Source organism: Onthophagus taurus, chromosome 8 (assembly GCF_036711975.1).
Source record: "Onthophagus taurus isolate NC chromosome 8, IU_Otau_3.0, whole genome shotgun sequence".
In the NCBI taxonomy this organism is placed as follows: domain Eukaryota; kingdom Metazoa; phylum Arthropoda; class Insecta; order Coleoptera; family Scarabaeidae; genus Onthophagus; species Onthophagus taurus.
This window is the reverse complement of record NC_091973.1, coordinates 5,749,522-5,770,086: the sequence shown is the minus strand read 5'-3', so window position 1 is coordinate 5,770,086 and position 20,565 is coordinate 5,749,522. Positions and strand designations below refer to the sequence as shown.

The 20,565-nt window shown below is 34.0% G+C and overlaps 5 protein-coding genes across 8 annotated transcripts; 4 read left to right on the top strand and 1 right to left on the bottom strand.

The window, feature by feature from the left end:
• The first annotated feature begins 2,242 nt into the window (after nucleotides 1–2,242).
• Nucleotides 2,243–4,401, top strand: LOC111425246 (Alpha-soluble NSF attachment protein). Its single transcript, XM_023059163.2, has 3 exons — nucleotides 2,243–2,420; nucleotides 2,503–2,699; nucleotides 2,764–4,401. The coding sequence occupies exons 1-3, from the start codon at nucleotides 2,329–2,331 to the stop codon at nucleotides 3,351–3,353; spliced, it is 879 nt and encodes a 292-aa protein (XP_022914931.1). The 5' UTR covers nucleotides 2,243–2,328; the 3' UTR covers nucleotides 3,354–4,401.
• Nucleotides 4,402–4,500: 99 nt separating this feature from the next.
• Nucleotides 4,501–6,268, top strand: LOC111425245 (serine protease inhibitor 77Ba-like). The gene is made up of 5 exons (XM_023059162.2): nucleotides 4,501–4,718; nucleotides 4,786–4,892; nucleotides 4,961–5,158; nucleotides 5,215–5,431; nucleotides 5,484–6,268. The coding sequence occupies exons 1-5, from the start codon at nucleotides 4,694–4,696 to the stop codon at nucleotides 6,173–6,175; spliced, it is 1,239 nt and encodes a 412-aa protein (XP_022914930.1). The 5' UTR covers nucleotides 4,501–4,693; the 3' UTR covers nucleotides 6,176–6,268.
• Nucleotides 6,269–9,117: 2,849 nt separating this feature from the next.
• Nucleotides 9,118–10,944, bottom strand: LOC111425203 (uncharacterized). The gene is made up of 2 exons (XM_023059071.2): nucleotides 10,465–10,944; nucleotides 9,118–10,400 (listed from the first exon to the last, which is right to left on the bottom strand). Exons 1-2 carry the CDS (start codon nucleotides 10,564–10,566, stop codon nucleotides 9,144–9,146), a joined length of 1,359 nt encoding a protein of 452 aa, XP_022914839.1. The 5' UTR covers nucleotides 10,567–10,944; the 3' UTR covers nucleotides 9,118–9,143.
• Nucleotides 10,945–11,185: 241 nt separating this feature from the next.
• On the top strand, nucleotides 11,186–13,124 carry LOC111425204 (coiled-coil domain-containing protein R3HCC1L). Of its 4 annotated transcripts, XM_023059072.2 has the most exons (6): nucleotides 11,207–11,404; nucleotides 11,464–11,677; nucleotides 11,733–12,069; nucleotides 12,134–12,383; nucleotides 12,434–12,664; nucleotides 12,843–13,124. In XM_023059072.2, the coding sequence occupies exons 2-6, from the start codon at nucleotides 11,598–11,600 to the stop codon at nucleotides 12,911–12,913; spliced, it is 969 nt and encodes a 322-aa protein (XP_022914840.1). In that variant the 5' UTR covers nucleotides 11,207–11,404; nucleotides 11,464–11,597; the 3' UTR covers nucleotides 12,914–13,124. The 4 variants fall into 4 exon arrangements, with proteins under 4 accessions (XP_022914842.1, XP_022914841.1, XP_071054546.1 ...); XM_023059074.2 differs by having other exon boundaries at nucleotides 11,186–11,677; nucleotides 11,733–11,940; XM_023059073.2 differs by having other exon boundaries at nucleotides 11,186–11,677; nucleotides 11,733–12,066.
• Nucleotides 13,125–17,099: 3,975 nt separating this feature from the next.
• On the top strand, nucleotides 17,100–18,401 carry LOC111425437 (dihydropteridine reductase). The gene is made up of 2 exons (XM_023059438.2): nucleotides 17,100–17,547; nucleotides 17,611–18,401. Exons 1-2 carry the CDS (start codon nucleotides 17,458–17,460, stop codon nucleotides 18,229–18,231), a joined length of 711 nt encoding a protein of 236 aa, XP_022915206.1. The 5' UTR covers nucleotides 17,100–17,457; the 3' UTR covers nucleotides 18,232–18,401.
• The last annotated feature ends 2,164 nt before the right edge of the window (nucleotides 18,402–20,565 follow it).

The window sequence follows — 20,565 nt, the reverse complement described above, 5'->3', positions numbered from 1 at the left end:
AAATTAATTCCATTTTGGACAATTCAAAGGTCAAAAACGGACGCGAGGTGCGCAAAACGAAACCAAGCGTCCTCGTCCCAGAAGATGCTATATTTTCAATGTGCAGTACAAAAGACAATTTGAGGTCAAAAGTAACTCCTAGATTTTTGATTGTAGATAGACCTTCTATATAATAAGAAGATTGAAAAGGAGACAGCTTGCGTGTAAAAGTGACGGCACCACACTTATTGATATTAATCATTAGCTGATAACGGTTACACAATTCCACCAAGACGTCCAAGTACGACTGAAGACTGACAACATCACGGTCCGAAAAAATAGGTCTTAATAGTTTCAAATCGTTTGCATAAGTTAGTACGTTAGATGAGAATTTGTCTAGAATGTCATTCAAGAAGAAACCTGGAAATCCCAACGACCTGAGTAACCAAACCTGAATGTCCAAAATTTTGGAAATCCACGAACACGATACTGCTTAATGTATTACAAGTGATCATAAGAGGTTTTGATGAACAAAAATATACTCAAGTTGCCTTTTGTGATCTTAGTAAGGCTTTTGATCTTGTAAATTATGACATTCTTACTAAGAAATTGAACAAATACGGAATAAGAGAAAAGATCCTTAACCTGTTAGTTTCATATCTGGATCAGCGAAAACAACAAACTCACTGGAAAGACGAAATATCGGAGGTTCGGTTCTTGGACCGATTCTTTTTTTGATCTACATAAACGATCTGCCGAATTACTCGAATTACTCAATTACTCATCTACGAATTAAACAAAACTAAAACCAAGTTACTCAAGTTTTATACGAAATCCAATGATCACGTTACAAATCAAAAGACTAAATCGCAGCTTAAAAAGAAATGAGCAACTTTAATATATTGTTTAAAAGTAATGGTAAAAAACTTACCATCGGCTGAATCGCGAAATGTGTATTTTGCATACTTCCACATCATGGCGGTGTATGGCATAGTAAGTATATATCTTCATCTATACTTACGTGTCTAGACTATACAATACACAAAAACATGGATGCACTAACCACAATTATAGAGTCTCACCCCTACTGCACCAGACAAGGAGATTACAGCAAACTTCTATATGACAGAATAACAAAATCATAAAAAACTCAACCCAACCCCATTTTAAAACATTGAATATGAAGAGTTTTATAAGACAGGTCGAGAATATGCTCTTAGAAAAGGAATTCTACTCCATAGATGAACATTTTGCAGCAATGAAGACAAATTAATGAATACCTGTTTTCTTTATTGTCATTATTATTACAACTTTTATTTCACGAGAATATTGTACATTTTGATGCGTATTCAATAAACTTATTATTTCCAGACCTAGCCGTAAACTCCATAGACGCATAACTGTTGTAATAGACATAATTTATACGACCCGATAGGTAAGAGGCAAATAGTTCATAAACTTAGGAGATAAGCTAAAAACACAAAGTTTCGGAAAACCATCATTTGCTATCAGTAAATTCATTGCAATATCTAAGGCGGGATGGGACTGATCCTCGTAGACGAGGGCACAATCAGTATTTGTAAGAACGAAATCCAATAAACGATTGTCATAGTTTAATACATGATTGAGTTGACGAAGGTTCAAAAAGTCACAAAAATTACGAAATAACTCCGTTTTTTCACATTGCCAAGATGATAGATATGATAGAAGATGATAGATATACCAAGTGACTTACTATTTTTTAGGGAAATTAAAATCACCAAGGATAAGGACAGGATAATTCAAAACTTTATGTTGTAAGGCGTCCAAGAAACATAGCAAATCAGGTTGCGAATTATCAGAGGTATGTACAACACCACTGGCTACATGCCTGTAGAATCAACCAGTTCAATATCATGATGATCACCTCGTACGGCGCTGTACTTATCCACGAATAATTCATTAGACCTAAGATCCGAATTTAAATTAGTTTCCGATAGAGCAATTAAATCATAGATACAATCAGTACAATTAACATAAAATTCACGCGTTTTTGTACGAAGACGAAGTATTATCATTTTGATGATATACATACTTCGTATGCTCGTCTTACAATGATACAGTATATTTGGGCTTCGTGCAAGTGCAAACTGAAATAAACATATTGCATTAACATACATATTAGTAATTTCAAGTTAAGGGTGCCATCTCTTATTTAAAACCAACAACACCACCAAAAAATCGTTAAGATAGACCACCAAAGTGACAGTTCTAACTCTAACGTCGACACTAAGAAACAATTTGTCAATATCGCAATGAGAACAGTGTCAGGATTGTAGCAATTGTCCATTGTTATTATCTCGCGTAACGATGTCATCGAACGAAGAAAAAGCAGCGAAGTTAATCCAGGAAGCCGAAAAGAAGTTGCAGGCGTCAAAGGGATTTTTCTCGTCGCTTTTCGGGTAAGAACGAAGCCCTCAGGCTCTTGTCGTCGATTACACCTTATCCCTGTATCTGAGTAACGTTGACTCATTTATATTTTAGTGGCACCACAAAGGTTGAGGATGCTATCGAATGTTATACAAGAGCAGCTAATATGTATAAAATTGCCAAGAATTGGGAAGAGGCCGGGAGTTCTTTCTGTAAAGCGGCCCAACTTCATGCTAAGGGTGGATCTCGTCATGATGCTGCAACTAATTATGTAGATGCTGCTAATTGTTATAAGAAAACTAACGCGGATGGTAAGAATTTGAAGATCAATAATTAATACTAAAATAAGTGATTTTTATTATTTTTTTTTTTTAGAGGCACAAACAAATCTTTTACGTGCAATAGAAATTTATACAGATATGGGTAGATTTTCAATGGCAGCAAAGCATCATCAAACGATTGCAGAAATTTATGAAAACGATTCTGCTAACTACGAAAAAGTGGTACAACATTACGAACAAGCTGCAGATTATTATAGAGGTGAAGAGAGTAACTCGTCTGCAAATAAATGTCTATTGAAGGTGGCTCAATATGCTGCTGAACTGGAAAACTATGAAAAAGCAATAAATATATACCAACAAGTGGCCTCGTCATCTTTAGAAAGCTCTCTACTTAAGTACAGTGCTAAGGAATATTTGTTCCGTGCCGCGCTGTGTCATCTATGTGTTGACTTGCTGAACGCTCAGCAAGCATTGGATCGGTACGTGAAGATGTACCCTGCCTTCCAAGACTCCCGTGAGTACAAATTGGTTTGTACATTGATAGAACACATGGAAGAACAGAATGTTGATGGATTTACTGATGCTGTGAAGGAGTACGATTCAATTTCGCGCCTGGATCAGTGGTATACAATGATATTGCTGCGTATCAAGAAACAACTCAATGATAACCCGGATTTACGTTAAACCCAAAGTCTCTTAGAATTGGAGAAATGCGGCGAAAAATTTCGATTGGACGCTCATGTTCCAGTTCCAATTGAAATTTTTGTCCCTTCCTTTCTTATTAAAATATCCGGTATTTATTATTATTATTATTACGGTAAACTCGAGGTTAATTGCTTTCAACTAACTTGTAAACATGATTAGAGATAAATTAGTTAAAATCAATTAGTCACGAAACAACCATTATCGATATAATTACGATGAGGTTCGTTATACAAGGATGTATAGGAACCGTTTTACGAGTATAGTAGCGGTAGCGTTGTCGAGGGTTATTGTTTTCTCTGTATAAAATATTGTTGTTGTTTCTTTGGAAATATAATTGATTACTAAACACCTGTGATGTGATCGTTTCGATTGTTTTCCACCGATCGTTTTTTTGCCTTGACTTTTAATTCGTTGCTCGTTTTTTATACATTTTATAACGACTGTACCGCAGTATGCCCGTGTAAACTATTACCGTAGCATTCCTTAGGATACGAGCGCCGTCAAAACCGTGCACCGCATTCCTGTCCTTATTTCAAAAAAAATTTACTAACTACGCATAGTATGAGTACGAAAAGTAGACTTATAAACATGGACGGCCACTGCCGATGCTTCCGCGGACGAATCTGTACGCTTAAAACAATGCGCCACATTGCTGAGTTGCATCATACATTATTAAATTCTTATATGCGTCTTATATCTAGAATAATAGATCTTTTGTTATTATTATTAATATATTTTATTTAATATACATAATGTTCCAAAGCTAAATAAATTACAAATACTTGTTTAAAACAGCTCAGACTTGTACAATTTAAATCATGATTATATAGTTGCGTTATCATTATACCATAACTAAGTCATGAATAAAACGTTAAGGTCACATAACTAGCCTAGTTATATAAATATAAAACAACGAGTACTTATCATTGCAATGTGAATCATTGTTTTAAGGTAGAAAAGGTTGTAAAGACGGTCTCGCCTGAATTGGTGGGGGAACGTAAAAAGAAAATATATTCGTTCGACTGGCTGTGTTGTTTTATGTCACCTTTCCAAGTTAAATGCTATAGAGTGACGTCACTCGTCCGTGGGCTTTTCCCAACGCCGAAAACACGACCAGCCATCGAAGTAACATTGTCACGATTGCGATAAGAATCGCATCGACGGAATTACTCATCCTACGTTCAACACAAACAGTTTCGATCAGTACGTTGAACAGTTTCGAACCGAGAATAGTCGAGCTACGGTCGAGTGACGAACGGGTTAAGGTCATAACTGTTTTTAAGAGTTTCAGTATTTTATTTCGAAAACCCATCCATGCCATGGCGTTAATAACATTTATAAAACGTAAGTACATTTTATATATTAATCAACTAAATTAATTTCCATCATACGCTTTCATAATTTCTTCTAGGAATATTATTGTTCTTCGTTTTCGTGACGTCGATTAATTGCCAAAACGCCGACGATTACCGATTGATTAGTGATTCGCTTGACAGATTCTCCTTGAACTTTTTAGCGGTAATTTAAAAATAATCTCTGATTAAACTATTTTTATCTATTGGGTTTTCTATTATTTGTTAATAAAGGAAACGTGTAAAGGAATCGGGGAATCCAGGAATTTAGCACTATCACCACAAACGATTTGGAGTTTGATGGCTATCGTCACGGAAGGTGCAAGAAATAACACCGCAAAAGAACTCGAGTACGCTTTGGGAATTCCTGCCTCGGAATTCGAAAAAGACAGATTCCGGAAACTGTATAGGCGCATGTCTGATTATTTCAAAGTAAATTTTTATTTTAAAAAATTTAAAATGTATTTATTTTTTTTTATTTTAATTAGAGAATGGGAAGTTCCGGAGTTACGCTTGAATATACCAACAGTATTTTTGTTACCGACCAACAAAACCTCCTTAAAGATTTTAGTGACATCGCTAGAAACTATTACGACGTTGATATCACACCAGTCGACTTTAGGAATGTTAGGAACGCCGTCAGTATAGTCAATAAGAAAATTGAACAGGCGACTAGAGGGAAAATAAATAATTTAGCGAATGAAGGTTTGATTAAAAAATTTTTTTTTATTATTTTTATTTAATTTCTTTTTAACAGGAGATTTAATGGATGCTCAATTATTCATCACAAGCGTCTTGTTTTTCAAAGGATTGTGGAAAAATAAATTTAACGTAACGGATACAAGAAGGGAAAGTTTTTATGATGAACGCGGTAATGCGATAGGAGAGGTCAATATGATGTTTCAAGTTGAATATCTTCCATTTTCTTTGATTCTTGATAACACGGCAACCGCCGTTGAGCTTCCATATCAGGGTGATAGAGTTTCAATGATAGTCATTTTGCCTAAAAAGAATATCATGTTACAAAGTGTACTTCAAGATTTGGCCGCCAAACCCTTCCAGAACATCATAGCTACTTTGAAGAAAGCAGCTCAAAGTTATATGGGCGACCCCGTCATGGTATCTTTACCAAGATTTAAAGTCGACTCTGATTTAACTCTAAATAGCGTACTTAACACGATGGGAATTAGGGATGTGTTTAATGAAGATACTGCAAATTTATTGGGGATATTCCCCCATTATGTGCACCTCTCCAGGGTGATACAAAAGGCGCATATTGAAGTTGATGAAGAAGGTACAGTTGCGACGGCCGCTTCCGGCGCAGGATTCCAATATAAAACGCCACCTCCAAAGTTCATTGCAAATAAACCGTTTGCGTATATAATTTATGATAAACTCACGGAAGGAATTATTTTTGCGGGTAAAATAAGCAATCCAGATGGTATATAAGCAAAATTGTTTTTTTTTAATTTTACAATCGACTCGAATTTATACTATGTTATTTACACAATATAAAATTAAAATAATTTAAGAAATTAAAAAGACTCGTTTTATTGCGGTAAGGATGTGTTAAAATAAATAATGTAATTACAGTAAAAATTCGATAAACGCAACATTCTCTATTTGCAAATCTCTATAGTAGCAACCGGTTTTGATTTCATTTGTTTTCCATAACTGCAATGTTTGACATTTAAGGTTAAGTGAGTTAACTTAAAAATGACGAGAAAATATAGAAAATTTTTTGACTCGAAACGAATAAAAAAGTATTGGTTCCGGATATTGAAAGATCGTTATATACTTGGTTTTTAAATGAAAGAATTAAGAATAACACTATTATTAAGAATTTCATAAAACTTAATTCAAGCATAAAATTTCAAGCCAGTCGGGCCATAGAATTATTAAAAATTAGCGGAGAATAACTTTCCGCAAATCATTTATTGAAAGTTTTCGTGAAAAATAAATCTAACTTTACATCCTCAACAAATTTATAGTGCCGATGAGACAGGATTAATTTATAAGAATTTAAACTATAAAACATGTGATGAAAGATGAAAAAAGGGTTAAAATTAAAAAAAATTATGCCATGTGTTAATGCAACTGTGTAACCATAAACTTCCACTATTAATGACTGGAAAAGCCAAAAATCTCCGTTGTTTTAAAAATGCCGAGTCGTTCAGTTTTTAATGGGGAAACTTTACTGGGACGTAGTACTTGCCAAAAGAAGTTTTTTATATAAACATAGGGTCGCAACTAGGGTTCGGAATACCGACCGAATATTGAATACCGGTATTTCGGTATATTTTCAATGTGATACCGGTATACCGGTATTAATACCGGTATTGGAAAAAAATATAAAGATGCTAAAAATCTAGAGGTAAAATAATGAATGAAACGAAATTTGATAATAAATTTATTATAAAAATGTAAAATAAATAAATAATTATTCATTATATATATCAATAAGTCGTAGTGCAAATGCTTAATACAAAATACTTATTTGTAATACGACTTATTAAAATGTGCTCTTCAAATACATAGGTTTTCTAATGTATTATCATTAAGTTTACAACGGATTGTTGTACAAAAACTTTGGACTGATGAGAAAACCCTCTCTGATTCCACGCTTGTTGGAGGAATGGTGATTTGATTATGTAGTCATAAATTTTTTGAAGATGACTGCTTGGCTTCGAAAGTGATACTTTTGGAAATTAGTGGAGCAGATGATAATTTTTCGTTAATAGCGATATTTATTCTTATTCACTTGATGTACTAGTTAAATATTTTTGTTCATGTGATGTACTCGGTAGGTTTTCTTTGTTTTCGTCCGTTAGTCTATTTAATAAACTTATAATTTTTTGTCTTATATTCGTTTTGGTTAATAACGAAAAAAAAAAGATATTTTGTGTATTGTTGTGTAGGTATTGTAATACTTGAGGCAAACTTGAGTGACGTTCTAATAGTCTCTGTAATAAAGTATTATGTAAGTTTTGCAATTGGGAAATTTGATTCTTTAAGAGTTCTATCATAAATGTTACAGCTACATCTGCCATTAAGAGGTTTGCATCTCTTCGACATAGAGCCTATACTGCTAATTTGACAGGTGTTAGTGATGATATTGCATCATTAATTTTACGGAAAATAAAAATTTATAAAAATAAGAAAATACCGAAAAATACCGGTATTGTGGAAAAAATACCGGTATTAAAATTTGACAAAAATCGGTCGGGATCCCGGTATCGGTATTACCGGGATTCCGTTATTCCGAACCCTAGTCGCAACTCTTTTGTTTTCGAGCTATGAGCTGTCAAAGGTGAGCCAAAAATTTGCAATTTATCTTTTATTTCGGATATAAGTAAACCGTAGAATTTGAAATTTTGTATGTATCTACTACTGGCAAGTACTACGTCGTAGTAAAGTTTCCCGATTAAAAATTGAACCACCCCGTATACTATAAATGATGTATTTATACTCAATATTTAATTCGTGAAAATTTACCTCTTAAAGCTGTTCCTTTATTGGATAATGCTACGTGCCACGGAACTGAAGAAGAGGTGACATCGGTGGATGGACACTTTACACTTCTCTTCTTTCCACCAAATACTAAGATCAAGGAATAATTAGATCAATGAAAACGACATACAGAAGAAAGGTACTGTGTACTTTGTTGGTGATGAATGGAGACATTGGCAGCAAATTAAAATAGTTGTCGCTAAACAATCCGTTATCCTGAGTGGTTATATACCATTAGCGCAATTGTATTGAAACAGTATTGGACGATAATGAAATATATGATTGGGCTATAGGAGCAAATGAACGTTCTGATAAGTTAACACATCTTGCGCCGGCCAAGGTCTTACCTTGTAGCGGGCATCAATACCATGCAAAACGAGTTTAGTCGCTTCCCGCGCAAGATGTGTTAATTACTGATGAAGATATTCTTCAAGACAGTACATAGTCATGTAAGACAGTACTAATATTACCGCTCAATATTTATGATGTATTAAATAAAGTGCAAACACTTTAATAGATTGGGCAGAGAATGGAAACTTGTCTGTAATAGACATACTATGTATCAGTTTAAATCAATAATAAAGTTTGTAGCTTAATAAAAGATATGATTTTTAATTGTAATATTTTAATAAACTCAATAAAAAAATTAAATAGAAGATTTCTTTCTATGTTATACGTGAATTTAACGTCAGTAAATTGCACCTTCTATTTAAATTTTATAATCAATTTGATAAAAATCAAATTTGTAAAAAGCAACTTTTTTTGACAAATAGAATTGCAATTATCGAATTTTAAGCAAATTTCGTGTATTATTTCATTACAATTGATTTAAATCTATATTACATAAATAATGTGATGTGAAATTAAAATAATTTAGGAAATTAAAAAGTTTGATTAGTTTTATTTTTTATTGCAATATGTAATCCTTGTAATTTCTTAAATTTTTCATTTGTTTCTTCATCTGTTTGATTAAATCCATTGGTTGTACCAATATTGATATATCTCTTCCGACGGAATTAAGTCTGTCTCGTACTTGGTTCTCTTTAAAGAATAGGTTCAATGGACGGCCATTTATTTCAGTCAGTACCCAGTTCGTAAACGATAAACCGTCGCAAGTTTGAGTCCTACCAGATAATCCGTGCCTTGCCGCCAAGCTGTCAACCTGAACGGATCGTATCACAGCCGTGTTACCTTCTTGGACGATACCCAACGCTTGACCTTCGGTATCCCGATGGATTATAAATACTTTTCCGTGCGGTACACGTTTGACTACAACATTCACGTATAAACCACAACAGGAATGACGTAAAATCTTATTAGCCTCAGTCGAATTTTTTACGGGAATGTTTTCAACAAATAATAATTGATCACCAATGTGTAAAGCATTATATAACATGGGATGTTCTTTTTGTTTCCAACCGCAAATCCAAACTCCATTAAATATATCAACTAAAGCTATTGAGCTAATACAATCTTTCCGCCTTAATTGTAACCTTACTCCACTGGGATGTTTCATTTCTTTTTGTAATTGTAAAACTTGCTGTTCTCGTAGTGTACGATATGATGATGGTTGAGGGGGAGGTTGTAAATGGCTGGGTGAGCTAAAACTTCTCGTGGACGGACCTGGTCTTTCCACAAAAAGCCTGTCATAACTGCTTCTACTTGTCAAAGTGGAATGCAAATCTTCAAAATTAAATACGCTACTCTGTTGTTCTTCATTTGATCCACTTCTGTGCAAGGACAATTCAAATGGCTCCACTCCAGGCAACATTACAGGTGGCACAGCCGGCGGGGGCGGTAACGGAGATGTAGGATCTCGTGTTGGTAACAAATTAGCTGCCTTGTTCTCTGGCATTTTTGAATAAATATTTTCTTTTGGACTGAGTATCCTCAGTTCTTGTAATTTTGCACGTAAACTCTCCACCCAATCAAGCATTTGCTCAGATGTGGGGGCTGCTAAGCGTACAACTTCGTTGTATAAGGTAATCACAAATTCATATTCTTGTTCTTGAGGGCATATTGTTGGTGAGACATGACTAGTATGTTGTAAAGAGACGTACCAGTCAGGTTTATGTGTTGCTGCCATTTTTGAATCAAAATATGTTTCTAAGTAAGCTTCGTTATCATCATGGACACAAAATACCACCCATACTTTCTCTTTTTTCTAAAAATAATAATATCAAATAAAAATAGGTTGTGCATTATTTAAGTAAATTAAATAAACATACCTTTTTCGTGTTCTCTGTAGGAACTTTTGTCAGCCAAGAGTTCTTATGTATTTCCCTAAACAGCGGGGTATCGAACGCTGTCGTGGAATTATGTTCAGCCATCTCGTTGAAAAATCACCAAAAATTTTAAGCTTCATGTTTTTGTGGGCTCATAACTTGGCCAGGATATGTTTGTTGATATGTTGTTGTAATTTTAGGGGGGGCCACCGAAACACGCTTTCCTTTTGTATTTTGACAGAACGCTACAGCGCAAGATCTGTTGAATACATGGTTGTCCAACTTCCCACATTAATAACATAAGTAATTTTGGCCGAAATTCGTTAATAAAAAGTGTAACTACCTATATCATCTTTATTATGAGTCGTAAAAAAGCTCAGAAATTAATTGATCCAATAAAAATATTTCAAAATTTAAAAAAATAAACTCCGAAAAAAGATTTTTATTCCAAGGAGAAATCATGACGTCACATTCCTTTCCTACCCCTCAAACAACAAATTGGATAAGTCAATAAACCTAAATATACATAAATAAAGCACCATCTATGAACAAGTAGAAGATGTGGCTTAGATATATTTAATTCAATCTTATTAATAAATGAATAATACAAGATAAACAATTTGAAATAAATAACACATAAAGTGTGGAGTAGAATTTTATCAAATTCTACATCCGAGCAGATATCGTCCTTGATGTTTTGTTGTTTTTATTCCCCCTCCAGTCACGTAGGAAGCCAGATAATAGGTAGAAATGAGTGGATGCGTCATACCGAATTGTATATTTGAACAAAGCCACGATAATCATTAATTTGTTTGTATCGATATTACGCGGCGTAATACAACCATATTGAGTGATTTAAATAGCCATTTTCGAGTTGATTGTTCGGCTGTTTTTATTGCGTGACAGAAATTACAGGAAAGGAATGCCATGAGCAAGAGAGAAAGTAATGATTTCATAGTTATGTAAAGGTCTCCGATTTTACTTTCATTTTACTTTCAATAGGCATCGTTTCCGCGGTCATTCCATCGCGATACATAGTATTTCGCGCTCAAGTCCTCCGACAACTGTGATGTGATTAAAAATAGAATAACACTTGACGGACTATGAACGGATTTTATTAAACAGTGCCAGTGAGGATGGAGGATAAAAAAGCGGAAAAGAAGAAATCAAGACCAGCACAGAAATTGTACGTTCCTCCTGCACAAAGATCTACAAGGTCAGTTTGAGGTAAATATTTTTTAATTAACTTGTTGACATTTAAACACTTATAGCAAGAAACGAAATTCTCCAAACATGGAAACTCACACAGAAGAGACTACCCATGCTTCAAAAAATACTAATGAAGAGCAATCCTTAGTTATAATGTTGAATGAAACGTCTTTGTCTGAGGATAAGAACGTTGATTTAGAAAAGCAAGAAATGGAAAGGGTCATCTCTAACATTAATAGAAAAACGCGACCCATTATCAAACATGTAAATGTAGGTAACAACGATGTTTTGCGTATCGATCTCCAAAGGAAAGCAGAAAAACCAAAAGTCATCCTCAAAGACCAACAAGTAGCCAATTGGGAAGACTTGTTTAACGAGGACGATGATATAGTTGAGGTGGTAATCATGCTTTCCGCATATTTTATCTAAATTTCTTTACTAACACTTATTTCCAACATTCTAGATAGCTGAAGAGTACGAAGATGACAAACACAACGAATCAATAAACAAGGAAGAGGAAGAAGAAGAGGAACAACCACCACCGAGAACAGAATTCTCAGATCTCGAGCATGTCATAGAACTCTATGATTTTCCCCCCTCATTTAAAACACAAGATTTAATCCAACTCTATCACGAAGTTAATAAAGAATCTATGTACGTGAAATGGTGTGATGAAACCCACGCTTTATTGGTTTTTAGTACACCAACACAAGGTACATATTAAATCAATATTTTTAATAAATTTTACACACTTCTCTTTTAGCCAATATGGCACTAAATTTAAAGCATGACATAATAAAATCAAGAAGAATGGGTTATGCAAGTGCAATAGCCTGTCAGGTGGCGTCAAAATCAGATTTGAAACCAGCTCTTCGAAGACCACAAACAAGTATGCAAACTGCACGTAGAATGATTACCTCGCATTTAGGTACAGGTTTGAGAATAAGCAAAGAGGAGCAAGCTCGCGAACGAGAAGAATTACGTAAAGCTAAAGGTAATATTAATTTTATGAGTATTTTATGAAAATAATGACAAGTGTAGTTTCGCCTAGTATGACTCAAAGTTGAAACATGTAAAGTAGTAATAAAGTACAGAAACTACAATTATTATTTTCATTTCTAAACTAACATTAATTTTGTGTACATCAAAAATAATATAAAATTAATTTTTAGAATTAAAGAAAGCACAGAAGCAAAGCGAGTTTGATGCTTGGGAAGGAAATCCTAGACCTTCAACAGCATGAATAACGTGGTACCCTCTTTATAAATGTGATACATGTCTACTAAAATCGAAAATCGTGTGTATCTTTTATAAAATTAGTTCACTTTGTTAGTTAAGTTTTAATGAATTTGTATATATCTCATGAGGATAAACTAAATGTAAATGAAAATGTAATTAATTGTAATTATATTGGTCCTTCAGTACAAAATATACACAGACAATTTTTAATTTTATCATGGTGTTTAATTATTTAAAGTTATTTATGTCCTATCTTGCCAAAAACATCATGCACTAAGCAAGATTTAGAAAGGGAAGATCCACCACAGACTAAATATTTACTGTTAAGGAGATACTAAATAAAGCCTAAGAATATGTCATGGAACACTTTGAAATCCCAGTAAAGTTGATACGACTTGTTCAGAGCCAACTGACGGACGACTCCCAGATCTCGCAGGGTTTGAAACAGGGAGATGGGCATGTAATAAGGAAAATGGGGTTGCTAATCAACAAAACAGTGCGGCAACAAGGAGAAGACAAAGTTACTGCTACAGACGAGGAAAAACGTCGGTATAGAGACAGCGAAATCACAACATAGAATCGGTGCTTCAGTTTATACATCTTGGTGTAGAATTTTCTGGGCTGGGTACAGAGGAAGGAGATCAGTTCTGATCAATGGATTGTGTTCTGTATTGACCCCCATATTCAGATTAGAGATGTGCAAATGATGACCCACCGTGAGCGGGTATCAATTTTTGTACCACTCACGTGAGCGTGTGATTTTTTAATTTTTCTTTAATAATAATTTCATTTTATTTCATTAATTTCAGTATTTCATTTCATCTTAATATCAATCTTAATATGGAGGAGATGTGCTGCTGAAAACACATTTGTTAAACACATAATATTTAAAAATTTATATATTATGTGTGAAAATAAACAATTTGTTTAAAATTTGTATTTCTCAAATGTATACAAAATTAGTACTATAACTGTTTAAGTGTTTTTTCTTTTTTTATGCGTAAAAAAATATTTGTATAAAATAAAAAAGAAGTGCGCCCCTGGACTTAGTTCGTTACGACGGCCTATCATAAATCACGTACCTTGAGCTGATTTTTCCCAGCGATAATTATTGCCAGTATTATTTCTCACGGTCGTAAAATCATCAGAAATATCGGAATAAAAACTATACCACAATTTCAAACAACATCGATTTTTATGAGGGTCATAAATAAAAGTCGGCGAGACAAGAACAGGATCGAATTTAAACTAAAATTATTTTAAATCTATTATTTCTGTACAATTTACAATAAAGGTGTGTTCCTTAATGCGGCCCTTTGTTTAATTCGTTTTATTCCCACAGAAATAAAGAGACGGAGTTATAAAAACCGATCTCGATATAAAAGACTTGTAGATTGTTATCTATACCGTACTCATTAAAAGTTTATAACTTAAATTATTTGAAATTAAAACGTCATAAAATCAAGAGCTTTTGAAAAAAAAACAAAATAAAACTAAACTCGCTGTTAATTCTGCCATTAGTCAAACACGATTAATTAATAATCAAATTAACAAGTATGAATTGAAAATATGAAAAAAGTATGAATATACAAAACAATCATTAGACCGATTATAAGCTATAGGAGTGAGACAAGGAGACTAAAATTTCATGAGTTTTTGTTTTATGACATAGAACAAAGATATTTCTGTGAAACACTCGAGTTCAGAAATTTTTCTCTCGTGATATAATTTATCTCTGAATACGCTGTTTCCACAGTTGTCATTAGAACATCTAAACATAGTGGAAGTCTGTACTACAATTATTAGTGGTATTGGCTGACGCAGACTACAAATTTCAATATATTATTGTTGGAACTTTTGGAAGAATTTGTTAAGGAGGCGTTTTTAATGAATCTTTATCAAAGAAGCTTGCTAATGATAGTTTAAAATTTCCAAAAGCTAGACCACTACCAGGAGGAACTAAGACTTTTTCCATGAAACCATACATTATGAAATCACATGCATTTAGAAATCTGCATGGTGAACAAAGAAGACCAATCGAATTAGAACCTGATATTTTCTTAATGATACGGTCTAAAACACTTTCAATGTGAAAGATCACGAAAATGGCACAATACAACCAGGACAGTGGAAAGTAGACACTCAGATCCTACAAGTTAATTCTAACCTTTGCAAAAATTTGGAAACCAAAGATGTACAACTGACATTTACACAATATTTCCGCCATGAAGGAGAAGTTCCATGGCAATACAAATATACATTAATAATCGTAAACGGATCTTTTTTCTGCTCGTGATGCTGGTATGTGTGGGGTTCTTGTGCTCTTGAACTATTCCAAGGCATATGATAAAATTGCCGTCGGTATGCAAGTTGAGATTGCAAAAAATTCAAAACTGCTGCTCAAGATTGATATTGGGTCTACGTAAATACGACCATATCTCTCATGCATGCAAAGGGTTGAACTGGATAAAAATGGACGATCGCTGGCGGCATCATATGGTCTGTTTTGTTCATGGCTTGCTGACTTCCCCTACGGCTTCTGTACGTTTGCGTGAGTTCTTCATTGGTAGAAATACTTCGGCTTTCTACGCGTTGTTGTCACAAATTCCTCGTCATACCACGGCAATGTTTAAGAGATCTTTTTTTACAATGCCATTAAGTTATATAATAATCTTCCAGATGATTTAAAGCAAATGAATTCAACACTTTTTTCCAGGTCCAATAAGCAATTATTTTTGTCATTATCATAGATGTGAATAAGACTAATACTAGCGATTTGTATGAATTAAAGTAAAGTTCAGATGATTAAGCTCTGCTATTATGTGATTTATTATGTATTGTGTTTTATTTCTGTAGAGTGTTAAACTTTTATTTGATAGAAAAGGCTTGACATGTTATTATTCCGGTTGTTTGGGAGAGTAACTGGTTAAATTGGGCTAAACTTCACCCGCTACGTTATCTAAATAAAGGCTTATTATTATTATATAAAAAATGTATGATTTAACTTACCAATGAATCCAATATTGTGTCACTACCACATATCGGTCCATCTATGAAGTTTAAAATTCCCATTTGACTTCAAAATTTTCTCCTGCTGTCTGGCTGCTTTTCGTTTCCTGACTTCTAGAGTCGGAACTCCCAACTTATTGGAAATTTCATCCATAGCTGATTTCCAAAGTTTTCTATTTTTATAGTTTTTGGACGAGCAGTCCCACATGTTAGGATTGGATACATAACTGCAGTATCATAGTTCTTAACCATTCTTTCCTTTTTAAACTTTTTGAAATAAATGTGAAATAAATCTCCCATGCGAAATTCGCAAGAGTCATGATTACACGTTGAATCTTGTACAAGAAATAAAACTCTTATGACACATTGTTTCAGGAGATTATCGATATTTCAGTCCTTATTTCCACAACGAAATTAAAGTTATCCTGCGATTTTTATTTCATGAGACGAAAATCTCATGAGATATTCCCATTGTGTATTCGTACCTGAAAGCGAGGAGGATGGATGGAGATCAAGATACAACCGCGAGTTGTATGGGATTTATAAAGACCCGCCACTGGCACAGTTCGTCAGACTCCAACGTCTAAGATGGGCTGGCCACGTAATCAGAATTGGAGGAGAGAGAGTGTCGGGACGACTCATCGGTAGAAAAATGCCGAGATTGAGATGGGAGGAAGCAGTTGATCGGGAGACTTGGGAGATGGTCGGGAGTAGAAGTTGGAGGAGAGAGGCCAGGGACAGGGATGAATGGAGGCAGAGGCCTCCCTCAGCCTCTGCCTCCATCAAAACAAGGCTCGATACGGGCTGTAGACCCATACCTAGATGAATGAATTTATATCCTATACCCCACTCACACTGCATTATTATATTAATCTTGGTGACAGAAACGTCATGCCAGTTCAGATTCCAACCCCAACATGGCACCATCCTACAGCTCCTTTATCTCGTCGAGCAATTTCAATTGCATCAATCGACAAGTGGTATGCGAAAGAACGTTCGAAATTAGCAGGAATATTACTCGTTTTTTTGCTATTTAACATCTTCGTAAGATATATATTATATATTCATGGAAGTTTCGTGTTTGTTATTAAATTCAAATTCATTTTAAACGTTATAAATCAAAGTTTCATTAAAACTTGAATACTTTAATAATAGATGTCACTCGTCGAACATTTTAAATAAAAACATGTTAAACTGCAGTCTTAATTTAGCTGAAATTAAGTGTTACAATTACCCATTTTTTTTTATCAAAGATTTATGGTAAATATATAATAATAAATTAACAAAATTTGTTAAAAGAGAAATTATGTCCTACATTTAATGAAACACCCGGTGTAAATAATCTGTATATGACGTACGTTGACCTTCAGAATTTCAAATCTTTTAACAATCTCGTTCTTACCGCAATCGAGCGATTCAAACGTGAAAGGAAGTTGTGAAAACCCTGTTACCAATTACTCACGGTTGCCACTGACAGTTCCATAAGAGCTAACCTCAGGAGTGGTCGTAAAAACAAATCAATACCATATTTTTTTTAAGATGGCTCAAATCGCTGGAAGAGTTGTTGTTTACGGTGGAAAAGGTGCTTTGGGATCGAAATGCGTGTCTTTCTTTAAAAATAAGAATTGGGTAAGAATTGGTTTATATCACAAGGTTACTAATTATTAATATTAATATACACAATTTGTTTAGTGGGTTGGATCTATAGATTTGGCTGAAAATACAGATGCAGATTTAAATATTGTTTTGGGACGTGAAGAAAATACTGCAGATCAAGAATCATCCGTCTTGTCATCTATTTCATCTGTTTTGGGTAATGATAAGTTAGATGCTGTAATTTGTGTTGCTGGAGGATGGGCTGGAGGCAATGCAAAGAAAGATTTGATCAAAAATAGCGATATGATGTGGAAACAGAGTGTGTGGAGTTCTTTAATTTCCGCATCATTAGCTGCAAACCATTTAAAGGATGGTGGTTTGTTAACTTTAACTGGTGCCAAAGCTGCGTTAGAAGCAACTCCAGGAATGATCGGTTACGGGATGGCCAAGGCAGCCATACACAGCTTAACAAAAAGTCTTGCTGGAAAAGATAGTGGAATGCCAGTAGATTCCGTGGCTGTCGCAATATTACCTATTACTTTAGACACTCCAATGAACAGAAAATGGATGCCCAAAGCTGATTTTACAACTTGGACTTCCTTGGATTATATATCTGAATTGTTTTACAACTGGACTATTGGAAAAAATCGTCCTCAATCCGGAAGTCTTCTTCAGTTGGTCACCAAAAATTCCGAAACAAATTTAATCCCAGCATAAATCAACAACGAAAATGGATATGGAAAACGAAGATGATCGAAAAACAGGGAACAATGTTATTATAAATTATTTACGCGTTGTAATATTACTATTCTTTAAAAGAATATTTTTGTAAGCTTGTTTGCCGTGTTGGGTTTAAAATGATTTTTAAAAATAAATGTTTAGCTGAACTATTTCATTATTTTTTGATAACCTTTGCTTGCTTAATCAACTTGTGATAATTGAATCTTTTTAATATTAATTTCAACAAATCCTCATATACAGAATGTCCCGTATCTTAAACAGCATAACGTTAAATTACAAAGAACAAATTTATTAGAAAAATCGCTTCAGAATAATGTATCCTACAACCGTATAATGATGCGGAAGATACGGGACACCTGTATAGTGCACTGTAAATCTTTAGTACGCAACTCTCCTCACAGATGGAGACTTTTAAAAAAAATTATAAATATTTTAGTATTATTTAGTATAAATTTATATTTATTAGTATTGTGTGGAAAAGACACAACTTCCTTTATTTTTTAAATTTTGATTAATTATTAAGGTAAGTGTGGTTTAAAAGGATTATTTCTTAATGCAATGGGTGACGGTGAATCCATGGGATGTAGGTCAGTTTAGACTTACGGTATGTTAATAACCGTAGTGGTCCTTTGATTTTTGCAGGATTTCTTATTCTCTCGGTCGTTAACGTTTATTTTCTTAATTGATGCCATAACCTAGAGGTTTCAAGTCGTTAAATGCGTTTTACGTACCATCAAAGTGGCGAAGAGCTGTAAATAGTTTTCCATTTAACCGATTACTTGTTGCTTACTTTTGAGAACGTACAAATTAAATACGCAAATTAAAACTTTTACAGTTAAATAATTTTTTTTAATTAATTTCGTTTTTTTGATCGACATTTTAATTTTGATATGAGACGTTTCTAATTGCCATTAGCTACTTGATTAGATTACTCCGGGATAACTGTATGGTAGAATAAAACTGGTATCTCTAGAAGTCATAAATCTATCAATGTTTGAGTTTGAGTTTTCTCGCGGTTACGTATTTTAATTTAATCACTCATTGATTTATAATCCTAGCCGGCGGTATGAATTTTTGAATAATCGTTACATTTATACATTTTCCGCTCATTTTTAACGCAACTGCAGTCCTTGAACTAGAACTTGAACCAACACTTTTATTAATGCCCCCTTATATTTTTCTCGGATTTCAATCCACACCTTTACTGTTAAATATTTATTCCGATCTTTCCGTTGATAATATACCTAATAAATTATTAACAAGTAAACCGCAAATTGATATATAAAAAAATATTAAGCACTAAATGGAATGTATTTATGCAAAATGATCAACACACTTATGCAAATGATATTTTATTCATGGTCATCATATAAAGGTTAAGTTTTCTTCAACTTAATTAAAAACAAAAAAAATAATCAGTTCATTTTTTTTTAAATTCGCTTTTGGCTAGTTTTCGAATTTGGTGTTTAAGTTATTATTAAGTTGTTAGTGCTTATAATATTAAAAAAATTGAAATATGCAATAAAAAAGTTTTTTCTAATCAATTCTAGTTGACCATCTAATAGATTACTATTCAGGTCGTCAACTTTCGTGTCTTTTCGATGAATCGAGTAACGTAGACTTACAAGTAAGTAATTGATTAAGATTCTGAATGAGCTGTTGTGATTTTGATTTTGATGGAACATTTTTGTTGTAGATAATGAAGTGGCGAATATATAGAAAATAAAATAAATGGATATCTTAATGGAGATCTTCGATCCATTTAGGTGTTAAATGACGGGTGTTGGGAAAACGTGCAGAGGAAAGCCAACGTCGAAAGTTATGAGTAGTGAGACGAGATCTAGGAACTGCAGAGGCTCCATCGAATAAAGTGTGTATTTTGCAGGTTACGTCCCAGTGACCTCGTTGTCGGTAAATAAATTAACAAAGCCATTATTTATCGGACGGTGCCTCTCATAATGGTCGAAGCCAATAAAATCCATGTGCATAAATTGCGGCGATCTGCAAAAACTCCGTAGGCACCGGTGAAGGGAGGCCGATGTAAAAATGTGGCAAAGGTAGGTGAATACAACTAAACAGACTAGGTAGGAAAGGTATATAAAGGCCCGGCCGGTTTACTATACCATTTACTCGTGTGGCGGTAGTTGTATGTTATCTAGGCTCACTTTATACGGTATGACTGAAATTTAAATACCCGCAGACGCGGAGCAGAGGTCGACGGTGTCCTAGAACGGCTTCCCCGTCATTTTTAATTCGAAAAGTGCTTCGTGCTCGGTGCTCTTTGTGACGGTATACCATCCAACAGGTATT